This window comes from Xiphias gladius, chromosome 21 (genome assembly GCF_016859285.1).
Source record: "Xiphias gladius isolate SHS-SW01 ecotype Sanya breed wild chromosome 21, ASM1685928v1, whole genome shotgun sequence".
Taxonomy (NCBI): domain Eukaryota; kingdom Metazoa; phylum Chordata; class Actinopteri; order Istiophoriformes; family Xiphiidae; genus Xiphias; species Xiphias gladius.
This window is the reverse complement of record NC_053420.1, coordinates 9,766,057-9,778,142: the sequence shown is the minus strand read 5'-3', so window position 1 is coordinate 9,778,142 and position 12,086 is coordinate 9,766,057. Positions and strand designations below refer to the sequence as shown.

At 41.1% G+C, this 12,086-nt stretch overlaps 1 protein-coding gene across 4 annotated transcripts in view; it reads left to right on the top strand.

Moving 5' to 3' along the window:
* Window positions 1-12,086, top strand: part of slc12a5a (solute carrier family 12 member 5a) — a 171,164-nt gene that overhangs the window by 150,028 nt on the left and 9,050 nt on the right. For all 4 annotated transcript variants that reach the window (XM_040115505.1, XM_040115503.1, XM_040115502.1 and 1 more), the window contains 16 exons: window positions 283-530; window positions 1,394-1,605; window positions 3,061-3,228; window positions 3,520-3,618; window positions 4,987-5,044; window positions 5,191-5,365; window positions 5,517-5,635; window positions 5,951-6,049; window positions 6,199-6,318; window positions 7,508-7,612; window positions 7,975-8,143; window positions 8,761-8,956; window positions 9,510-9,679; window positions 10,049-10,180; window positions 10,946-11,053; window positions 11,636-11,761. In XM_040115505.1, the coding sequence (XP_039971439.1) occupies window positions 283-530; window positions 1,394-1,605; window positions 3,061-3,228; window positions 3,520-3,618; window positions 4,987-5,044; window positions 5,191-5,365; window positions 5,517-5,635; window positions 5,951-6,049; window positions 6,199-6,318; window positions 7,508-7,612; window positions 7,975-8,143; window positions 8,761-8,956; window positions 9,510-9,679; window positions 10,049-10,180; window positions 10,946-11,053; window positions 11,636-11,761 (2,304 nt within the window). The remainder of the gene's footprint in view (window positions 1-282; window positions 531-1,393; window positions 1,606-3,060; window positions 3,229-3,519; window positions 3,619-4,986; window positions 5,045-5,190; window positions 5,366-5,516; window positions 5,636-5,950; window positions 6,050-6,198; window positions 6,319-7,507; window positions 7,613-7,974; window positions 8,144-8,760; window positions 8,957-9,509; window positions 9,680-10,048; window positions 10,181-10,945; window positions 11,054-11,635; window positions 11,762-12,086) is intronic.

Here is a 12,086-nt window from a genome sequence, read left to right as displayed (position 1 = left end):
CTCAGGGTGAAATTTATTAAATACAGCAGTAAACACTGAGCCAGAGGAGCCGGCTTGTGACCTGAAACCTGCCAATTGAAATCCTCAGACAGACTGGGGAAAAGTGAGGAGGGAAAGTAGATGAGTACCACTTGCACTCCCTAAGCAATTACCACCCAGATGCCCTTGAGCAACAATGAGATTGTATGAAACTTTTATGAGAAAAATGAAGGTGTGCTTTTCCTGGACACATAAAGGTGAAAAAAAAAAAAAAAAAATAGTAATGTAACCCCTCTACTTCAGATCTACATAGTTCCCAAAGCGGCCATCTTTCCCCTGGAGGGGCTGGAAGGTGCCGAAGCGGAGGCTGCCCTGCTTAACAACATGCGCGTGTACGGGACCATCCTGTTGACCTCCATGGCCACGGTGGTGTTTGTCGGCGTGAAGTACGTCAACAAGTTGGCCCTGGTGTTTCTGGCTTGCGTCATTCTCTCCATCCTGGCTGTCTACGCCGGGGTCATCAAGACTGCCGTCGATCCTCCCGACTTCCCGTAAGCAGTGACAGCCAGCAAGGTCCAATAGAATAGAAGCGTAGCCTCGAAACATAACCATAACTGATAGCCAGGCAGACCAATACACTTGGGCAACAATAAGCACTAGATGTAGGAACACAAGCACACAAACACACGCTAGGTTTGTTTAAAAACTGCACTGGTTGGATACTAGACAGCCATGTGATTTGATTTGAAAGTTTGGAAATGAATGAAATTGCTAAGTATTTGTTTTTTTTTTAACCTTTTAGTTCATACTTTTTCTCCCGTGTTCCAGTGATACAACCGTGTGAACTGAACAAGTAATCAAATTAATGATTACTCAAGCATTGATTTTGTGATTTTACCCTTGTTGGGTAAAGATGAGCTAAGTTTTGGTGAAAAGTGGACATTTTTTAGGTGTTAATATTGCATCAGGTCATGGAAGCGATTTTATTTCAGAAATCAATTACAGCCTGCTTCACACTGAAATAGTTATTAAGATGTTGATGAATCAACAGTCATATGAAACCTAGACACCTAGATGTGTTTTGACCTGCAAAAAATCACTGAATCAAAGCTTCCTGGGGAGCTATTGTTTCAGGCTAAAGTCTGACATTTAAAAAACATTGTATTCTTTGACTTTCAGGTTATTTTTTGCTTGCTAAATCGGTTTAGTTACTTTTTAGTGTTTACATCTGTAGGGCCGTTGTACCATAAGTGACCAAATTAACCAAACTGAATTGAATCAGATCAAAAGTGACATTTTTTGATTTAACATTTTGAATCTTTACTAAAGAAGGCAAAACAAAATGCTGACAACCAAACACACTAGCCACTACAGCAGTGCACCAACAGACATTTTGTGCCTTTCTTCTGTCCAGTGTGTGTATCTTGGGGAACCGCACTCTGGTGTGGAAGACCTTTGACGTGTGTGCCAAGACCATTGAGACCGCTAATGGGACGGTCACCACCCAGCTGTGGCGCATGTTCTGTGATTCACCTTTCCTTAATGCTACCTGCGACAAGTTCTTCACTGCCAACAATGTGACTCGGGTCCAGGGCATCCCGGGGGTCACCAGTGGAATCCTGGCAGGTTTGTTTGATGCGGTTTGGATCTGCACACAAGTGAATACCAATGTGTCACTTCAGTTTGTACGCACACAGTCCACACACATGCAAGCATGCACACATGTACTGCCCACAAATATTTCCATCTTTATGTATCCCGTCTTTCTGTGTTGCTGACTCACTGATAATTTACTGGTCGTGTTGGCATTCTCTCCTTAAAAGAAAATCTTTTTTTCAGAATGCATTGTTGCCCATGTATAAGAGCGCAAATGAAAAAGATGTCTTAAAACAAATTTAGTCTTTGTCACTTATAAGACTGAGCTATTTCCTGTTGCACAAAAATCTGTTGCCAAATGGGGAAACATAACAATTTCTCCACAACAGTTTTCATGGGAAAGGCACAGGGGACATTAAGTGTAGAAAAAAAAAAATAATAACATTATTAAGGAAGCTTGTCACTGATATATTTTGTTCTGATCATATACACTGGAGTAATAGAAAAAGATGAACCTTGTTAAATTGTATTAGAATGTGTGTTGTTGTAATGTATGTCTTATGCTATACAAAGAAGCTCTATTTTCACTGTATTACAAATGTATGTCCTTTCACAGCAGTTGCCTTAATAGTCTATGATGCAAGTTTACATTTGAAAGGGTGCAATTCTCACATTTTTAGACTGGAAAAAACATCTGGTCTCTTGGTCTGACCGTGCTGTTGCCATCACTGTTGCTCACTCCTCCCACTGTATGCAGCAAGATAAAGTTCATTCTTTGGTGACTGTTGAAAGTTGTCTTAGAAAATGTAGAAAATTATTAAGGATCACAAAGACAAAGTAGAGGAAAGTAACAGCCTGACTGGAAAGGCGTTTCTCAGCCCCGGGCTCACAAAAAAACCTTGGCTAGAGAGAGCCCGGAGCTGGCTCAACCTCGCTTCACTTAAGTATTTATTACAGAGCTAACAGTACACCCTGTGTCAAGGATTCACATTTGTAAATTAGAGTCCAGGGTTAATGCAGTGCCGATCAAAAGTGTTCACCCACCTATGAAGTATTCATGTTGACACTAGTCAACTGAAAAAATACCCTTCAAAGTCAATGTGAAAACAGATCTACACTCAGTGATCTAGATTAATTACCATTATAAAATACAAAATACACCTTTTTTTAGAGGACACAGTTGGCTCTGGTGCAGCCAGCAGTTGGTTTTAGAAGCCTGCATAACTGTGACATCAAAATATCTTTTTTATTGATTAGTGTAAAACAAAACCCACATTAAATCTACTTATATTCAGTGTTGTAAAACATGAATACTTCAAAAGGGGGTGAATACTTTTTTTAGGCACTGCATGTTCAAAAGATGTAGCTTTATGACTACAACATAATCAACCTAACCTGTAGTTAATTCTAGTCATTTCAGTGCCATGTTTTTACTTGAAACATTAACCTGTTCTGTTCTTCCCTACATCCCGCTCATCTAACCAGAGAACCTGTTTGGGAACTACTACGAGAAGGGGGACCTGATTGCCAGGAAGGAAATGTACTCAGTGGAAGACCAGGACGATCCTCTTACCAACGCTAACCGATATGTGCTGGCCGACATCACCAGCTTCTTCACGCTGCTGGTTGGAATCTACTTCCCCTCTGTGACAGGTGACAGTTTCTATTTTTTTCTTAACTTTTATCAACTAATTTTTATGTTGTTTTTTTTTGTGTGTGTGATTTTCGCACTGGGACTAAGCAAAGTGATGAACTAGAGGTCAAGATTTTCATCAAAACCAACTACATCTAACTCAGTAAAACTACAAGACAGATTTCTGTGCCAGACACTTCTAAATACATCTATAGGAATTAACTGATATCCTGCTGCTTCTAACACGCTCTTCGTTTTTCTGTTCATGAATCTCTGACCTTGACATATTTGCTTCTTTACTGTCTGTTTAGGGATCATGGCTGGCTCCAACCGCTCCGGAGACCTGCGTGATGCCCAGAAGTCTATCCCAATTGGAACCATTGCGGCCATCACCACCACCTCCACCGTCTGTATCCTCTTACTACTGCCCCCTGCAGGATTGCAAAAATCACTGCATAGACCAAATTAAAAAAAAAACAAATTTGAAATAGTGTCAGTTTTTTAGACAAATATTTGATCAGTTGACTGATTCCATAAGATTATTTACTTTAAAACTTAATTATCAGCCGAGGTCGGAAACTATATAATTAAGTTTAAGTTAATTATTAAAGGAACTCCCAGGACTGTTTATGTTACACAAAACCTAATTCTGAGCTTGTTTATACTAGACATCTAAAAGTAACCCTTCAGCTCCAACCAGATATACACTCGAATGGTATTTTAAGCTCAGTGACGATATGTCAGACAGCGCTGGTCCAATTTTGGCAGGACTTGAAGCGATGATGCACTGTGGTGTTCTGCTCTGCCGCAACAAAAACACAGTGATTGTCCTGCAGGGGAGCACCATAATTAAAGGTCAACATTTTAAACGGTGAAAGGCCATAACCATTATAATACCAGTCTGATTTTGACGGGAGGTAATGCATTGTTCTTCTGACTGGCCCAAAGTATGCCTGCATCGTTCGCTCAGGGGAGTTTACTCTCTTCTCTTAAGTCGTGGTGGTATGGCTTCTAAACCAGTTCTGTGCCTCAGTTTCAATATAAGCTAATTTTATTCCACTCAAAGACTTTTGAGCTTTCCGTAATTTCATATTTTGTCTTGTCTATTTGTATTCTGCTGTTGTAACGTTATTGAACAGATGTAAAAGATGCTAGCAACGTTATGGCACAAAACCATGGTGTGATGTGGGGAAACAGTTTTTGTGACACACCTAAGGCTACATTTTCTTGCAAACTTTCCTTATGCACTCTTATACGGTGTAGGATGATGACTTTACTATCTCAGAAAGTTTTAAATTGAGGATTTTTATATCCTAAATTATCAGCTGCAACATTATTTGGCTGCTACACATTCACTGCAACATACAAGGCAGATGTGATTACAGGCATCTACCTCTGAAGCAGCCATGGTGAATGTCTTCAGTGTATCTCATAGTAATCAGCTGGGGATTTAACCAAATTTGATTAGGACTTATAATCACATCATTGGGCTGCCTATGCAATCACAAGGTAATAAAGCAGAAGGATATTAGTTACAGTGTCACTGATCTCTGGGATATTATCCTAAACAAAATCAATTGATGTGTTTTCCCAGCAAATATGGTTAATTGATTTATCACATCATTAAGTGCATCTTCAAAGCAAAGGTTTATAATTTTTATAATCAAGTTCTGTCAATCACTAACCAGGTCTCATCTAAATAACTATCAAATATCCACCGTTTGAAAAACACACCACCTTTCTATATGAGGTAACTTTCCTGATCCATAACTGTTTAGACATGTCCAGCGTGATTCTGTTTGGTGCCTGCATCGAGGGTGTGGTCCTCAGAGATAAGTAAGTATATTCTTGCTTAACTGAGACAAAGAGCCCTAAAATGTACTGATTATTCCTGTCTTATTATGCCTGCGATTAATAATACAATAAAAAGCCCGGATTTCGTGCGTTTGAAATGGCAAGGCACCATTTTCCATCTCCTCTAGGTTCGGGGAGGGGGTGCACGGGAACCTGGTGATCGGCACACTAGCTTGGCCGTCACCGTGGGTAATCGTGATTGGCTCCTTCTTCTCAACCTGCGGGGCAGGGCTGCAGAGTCTGACAGGAGCTCCTCGTCTCCTGCAGGCCATTGCCAAAGACAGCATCGTGCCCGCCCTTCGGGTCAGTCTGTCTGCTTTTTTACATCGCATATACATAGTGTCTCTCTCTCTCCTTTCTAATGACTACTGCAACAAACAGGAAAAATAACTTCAAGCCATCACATTTTTAAACAGCAGGGGTGTTGATGTGTTTTTCTGTGTCGTCCCTGCAGATCTTTGGCCACGGGAAGGCCAACGGAGAACCCACATGGTCCCTCCTGCTGACAGCCTGTATCTGCGAGAGCGGCATCCTCATTGCCTCCCTGGATTCAGTGGCTCCCATCCTCTCCATGTGAGAACTGAAACAAACTCTCTAATTTACTGCCATTTTACAGAGCCAACAGTGGGAGATTTCAGAGTAGCCAGTCCTCCACTATTCCTTAAACGATGCAAATGCCAAATTTTATTGGCTCAGGATTTAGCTCATCACACAAAACGGTAGACCGCTTTTCTGCTTTGGTAATACATATAAATACCAGTAAATGTGCCAGATACTGAGACAACATTGTCCTTGGACTGCATTTAGTGAAAACACCCTATTATGTCACAGGACATTAGAGGAACTTTGTTTTAGAATGAGTTTTTGTGCTTGTGTGTTTTCCTGCAGGTTTTTCCTGATGTGCTACATGTTTGTGAACCTGGCCTGTGCCCTGCAGACACTGCTGAGGACTCCAAACTGGAGACCTCGCTTCAAGTTCTACCACTGGTCAGTTCAGCAGCTACTAAGAGAAATAGAAGGCTGCATTTTTGTGTTTTAAATCAATTTTCGGCCCTGAAATGCGTTTGTCTCTCCTGGTCTCTGTCTTACTGTTTGTGTCTCTCTGTCTCTGCACCTCTCTCTCTCCATCTACACAGGGCTCTATCCTTCCTGGGGATGAGCTTGTGTCTCACTCTCATGTTCCTCTGCTCCTGGTACTACGCCATCGTCGCCATGGTAATTGCCGGCTCTATCTACAAGTATATCGAGTTCGCAGGGTGAGTGAAGTGCAACCACAGGAGAGATTGGATTCTCTGGCTGCCTTTGGCTTTGGCTGGTGTGTGTGTGTGTGTGTGTGTGTGTGTGTGTGTGTGTACTGTATTTTAAAAGTCCACATCATCAATCATTTTTGTTTTGGGGGTTTAAAGGGAAGATTGGTGTTTTCAGTTATAGCTCCATTGTTTGTTTTGGGTTCTCATCACTGCATGTCATGTAAGACTGTAGGAAACATGTAGGTACCATGTGTTACACAGAACATCCTCCTTATAAATAATAATAATAATAAATAATCTCTTTGTTGTCCATTTGCATCTATTTGTAGATGTTTGTGTTTTTTAATGGACATTTTTTATCTTTTGGTGGTCATTTTGTGTGTATCTTTGTCATCGTTTTGTGTTCCTTTATAGATGTTTTGTGTGTCTATGTAGTCGTGTTGCGTCTCTTTCCGTGAGCTCTCGGGTTCTGCTGCTGGCTCAAATAATGCCACTGAACTGACACTGTTCTTCCCAGATATTATACAAAATACAGTACTACAGTGTACAATATCAATGTTGGAAACTATCAAAGAAAGTCTGAGATGTAGGCTCTGTTTTCTTAAAGAAGAGCTATTCTGTTGTTCTGATTTAAATAGCTTTTTAATGAAATGTTGCTGTAACCTCAGTATGCTGTGCCCCTGTAATATGAAGGAACAAATAACCAAGAACACATTTTGATTGGATTTGGCAGATATTCAGTATTAAAAGACTCTGATCGGCATCGGGAGCAAAAAAAACGTTATCAGGACACCTCTGCTTTTAACTGAGCTCTTTAACTTTCCACCAAGAAATGTCATTTCAAACAGAGGCTATAGCCCAGGGGGCCCCCTGACCCCTCAGGCCCCCTGTGCCTGTGACTGGAAGGCCTGTTCAGTGATCCATCCGTGCTTATAATTGAGTAGTACAGAGCCATGCAAACTTGAGTATTTAAGTGCTGTGATTCCCTGTGCTGAGTGACATCATGTTAACTTGACATTTTCCAGGGATGCCTAATCCTTAATCACACTGCATTATGTCAAACTGTCATCTAAAAGTCAATTTGTTTCAGTGCACTGACTGTATCACTCTCACTGTTGTAAATTTAAAAAGACGCTGCAAAGCTATTGTTCATGTTTGGAGTGACAAATATTGATTGTCACGGTCTGTGTTTCAGTGCGGAGAAAGAGTGGGGTGATGGGATACGAGGTCTGTCTCTGAGCGCCGCGCGTTACGCTCTCATGCGGCTGGAGGAAGGCCCCCCACACACCAAGAACTGGAGGTACGACACACAAAGTCACGCACTGTGTTGTTTTATCGTGGTTCTAATTAACATAGAAATTAACAACATGTCTGTACATGTTCAGGCGTTCTCTCAGTTATTAGTAATTCTCCTCATCTCAGCTGTAAAACTATAAAAAGTGTTTCTGAATTCATATTAACACGTCAACTTTTCATGCTGTTTTTCTCTCTCTCTCTCTCCCAACAAGGACTTTTACTTGGCCAGCTCAGCAAAACTCTTTCTTCGTGCTTTTAATTTTACTCTGCAACACTCTTCTTGCCCTTTTCCACCTTGTTTGTGTCCCTACCTTTTTCTGCCCTGTATTGTCACTTTCTCTCCTTTCTGCTCTCCCCTCTCCTCAGGCCTCAGTTGCTGGTACTGGTTAGTACAGACGCCGAGCAAAACGTGGAGCAGCCCCGTCTGCTTTCTCTGACCAACCAACTGAAGGCAGGAAAAGGTCTTACCATTGTTGGGACAGCTCTAGAGGGCACCTACCTGGAGAACCATGACCAGGCCCATCGTGCGGAGCAGGTTGGGAGCCTTTAACTACCAGCGACAATCTTAAACGGTTCAAATTCTCAAAACAAAATACATCACCACATCATGTTAATACTATGCCACACAATACATAATTTTACCACATGATTATCATTAAAATCAAATTTCTATTAATCATTGCTATTTCCAAAACAGTCACACCTTTAGGATGTCGTATGTAAAATTCAGATTTCCTCCTCAGGCATCTGACTGGAATGCCATACAAACATTTATTCACAGGTCTCTCAGAACGCGCCTTTCTAGAATATACGCCACATGCATGCACCGTATGTGACCATATCCGTTGTAAAGTTAGGTTTACTGGAGTGTAAATGAAGTAAATACTGTAAATCCAAAAATGCTTCAGTAAATATGGTCTGTCCAGACAGTCATAATTAAATCAAAGATTCAAATATGACTGTGACTTACGAGGACCACTATAAGGATGTTTGGAAATACTGGATAATTTACTATGGTTTGATACATTAGGATGTTAATATTTGTGAGTTTCACGGGCAAAACCGCTTGCCAGCCTGACACCAGCACCGGGTGAGTTTTCACTTGTTATCTGCGCCTCGGTAACAGTTGTTCTCCCTGTCCTACCTTTCTAGGCACTGCATAAACTGATGGAAACTGAGAAGGTGAAGGGCTTCTGTCAAGTGACCGTGTCCTCGAACCTGCGAGACGCTACATCCCACCTACTACAGGCCAGCGGCCTGGGGGGCCTGAAACATAACGCCGTGCTGGTCTCCTGGCCACGCAACTGGAAGCAGGGAGACGAGCACCAGACCTGGAGGAACTTCATTGGTGGGTCACTGGGAAAGAAAAGAAACCAATAGTTCCATCCAAAAAGGCTGAAATCTGATTTTGAGGCTGATTTTTTTTTTTTTTTATTTACACTATTGGAGTGTTGAAACGTCTCTGACCAAAAAACTTAGGGGTTTAGAGCTCTTTTATGTCCAGCATCTTTGCTGCTGAAGTAAATCAGCGATACAAAATCCCTACCAGCTCCAGATTTTGAGTAGCTCATCCTCATCCTGCTATTTAACCTCTCTGTTGAGGGAAAACATCAAAAGAAAATCTTCCTAATCATACAGTACAAGTTTTTAAAAAAGAGGAATGCATTCAAACAGAAGAGGATTTGCCGATGCACAGCAGAATTATTCATCACTATTGTAACCTCTGCCAAAGAACATGGTAGCTCAGACGCAGAGAAACATTCTGTACACTTATAAAAAAAAAAAAAAAAAAAAGATGAATGTAGTGAATCTTGCAGTAAAGGTTTCTGTAATGAAGACAGGTTGTAGATGTAGTACAGCGATCACACTTCTCTCGCTTCATCTGTCTTTCTGTTCTGCAGAGTTGGTCAGAGAAACCACGGCTGCTCACCTGGCTCTGCTCGTCCCAAAGAACATCTCGGCCTTCCCGTCCAATGGCGAGCGCTTCACCGAGGGTCACATCGACGTGTGGTGGATCGTCCATGACGGAGGCATGCTGATGCTGCTGCCCTTCCTGCTCCGCCAGCACAAGGTACTGTGCAGTAGTCATTACCTCAAAAAAAGACAAAACAGGTACACATTACCAGTACAAAACTAACCAGTAAACTGGCAAAGCACAGCCAGTCAGATTCAAGTTTCTTACAGATAATATAAACATTTTTAAGAAGTTCAATTTGTAGTTTTAATACTCTGAGATGTAGCTCGGAAAAAAAATTCTTTAGTATATTTTTGTGGTGACATTTGTGGATCTAAGCAGGTAGACAAGCAAAAAAAAAAGCATTGCCAGTACCAAGCACATCACATAAAATGAGGTTTACTAATAGTATAAAACACTACATACAGTAGTCAGAGAACAATGGAATTATAAGGATATCACAGAAATTATGTTTTTGCTTCTCAGGTTTGGAGGAAGTGCAAGATGCGCATCTTCACTGTGGCCCAGATGGACGACAACAGCATCCAGATGAAAAAGGACCTGACCACATTCCTCTACCATCTCCGTATTGATGCTATGGTGGAAGTTGTAGAAATGGTGAGTTTTCTCAAGATGAGACTGACTTTTTAAATATCTGTAACAACAATTATATGATTGAATATATAAAGATACATCCATGAGCACTTTAATCTCAGCGGTTACATAATTAGAGAAACCAGTGATGCCTCTGGCTTGTCCAGTTGCTCCAATAAACATGACAAGCATTGTTCACAGGCGGGGAGCCAATGTGGAAGCATGACTACCCTGACAACTGAACTACTGAAGCCTGCTGATTGGTAGTAGTCACACCATGAAATACAGAGTGTGTAAAGGCGTCATTAAGCTTTAAACAAAGTGCTTGGTGGATTGCTGAACAGCGTCTAGAAACCCCCATCCACTACGCCTTTCCAAAGGTTGGAATTGGGGGGAGCTGTGTCCGACAATTTTTGTAACTTTTCAAAAATTTACAATTCAACATGTACATCAGCTTAATGCAGAGAGTGGCTAGGTGTGTGCAGCTGAGAAAACTGGGCAGGAAATTCATATTACATCAATATTCATTATTTCAAAAATTACATTTGTCACTTTCTTAGTGCAGCACCATGAAAGCCTTCGAGCAAAGACTGTTTGAAAGTGTGCTCTGGTAGCCCCATGTCTCAATGATTAATGGTTTCACCCTGAATTCAAGTGTGGCCATTTAGAACAGAAATAAACACATTCGATTTGAAACCTTTAAAAGGTGTACGAAACACACAAAAAAACGAAGGGAAAAGTAAAAGAAGAATCAACTGGTTTTGTTTTGTTTTTTTTCATTCATCGCAGCACGACAGCGACATCTCAGCCTACACTTACGAGAAGACCCTGGTGATGGAACAACGGTCACAGATGCTTAAACAGATCAACCTGACCAAGAATGAGCGTGAGAGAGAGGTAAGAAAGTTTGTTTATGTCAAAGTTTTTTTTAGTTTTTGAAACGCACTCAGAGATGCACACACGAACTTCACGACTCGACGGGCCGACTTGGCACGATGTGTCATGATTTGACTTAACATGGCACATAAGCCTATCTAGGGTTAAGTTGGAGCAGTGGGACACCATATTTATCCTCTCTATCACTGTTGACTACGGACGCTGCGCTGCTTTTGTGCGTGGCAACATGACGGTGTTTTGACAGATGGGGAAAATAAAAGACATTGATTTCAGTGTGACACTATTACCTCCTTCAAATTCTTTGTTCAACTGTAAGATTGCTTGGTCCTCTAGGTCAATAACATTAATAAGTGCAATGAAATTATCCTCACTTTTACTTCACTTGAATCAGTGAATCATTGCGGTGATGTACAGTAAATAAAAGTCTTGTAAAAACATATTACCGACTTGCTTTGCTTTTCATAAACACTGAACAAAAAAATGTCTGTATATTAAAAAAAACAAAAAATCTGTATAAACATATCAGCTCATATCATTTCTTTCCTCTCTCTCTCTCTCTCTCCTTGATCTGTGGCATCACAGATCCAGAGCATCACTGATTCATCCCGTGGGTCTATCCGCCGCAAGAACCCGGCCGCCGTGACCACCCAGCTGAGTGTGACCGAGGATCCGCCAGCAGCCAGCAAGGAGGAGAAGCCCGAGGAAGAGGTAGGGGTCAGCTCTCCCAGTGGAGAACAGCTGACTTCAGTTTGAAGTGTTAAGCTTCTGTGCATGCTCATATTAAGGTGATTAAACACATGATGAGCAAGGCAGGAAAAATGTCCACAATGAGTGGTGAGATAAAACCAAGCAGCCATGGGAGTTTTTTTGTGAAGTTACACAATTTTAAAACAGAGAATCAACATGATAAACAAAAACCATGACATAGTAACATAGTAGAGGACACTACAAAGTAAAGCACAACTAAAAATAATAATATAAAGGTGTAAAGACAAAATATAAAGGGAATAGTCCAACATTTTGGGAAATATAG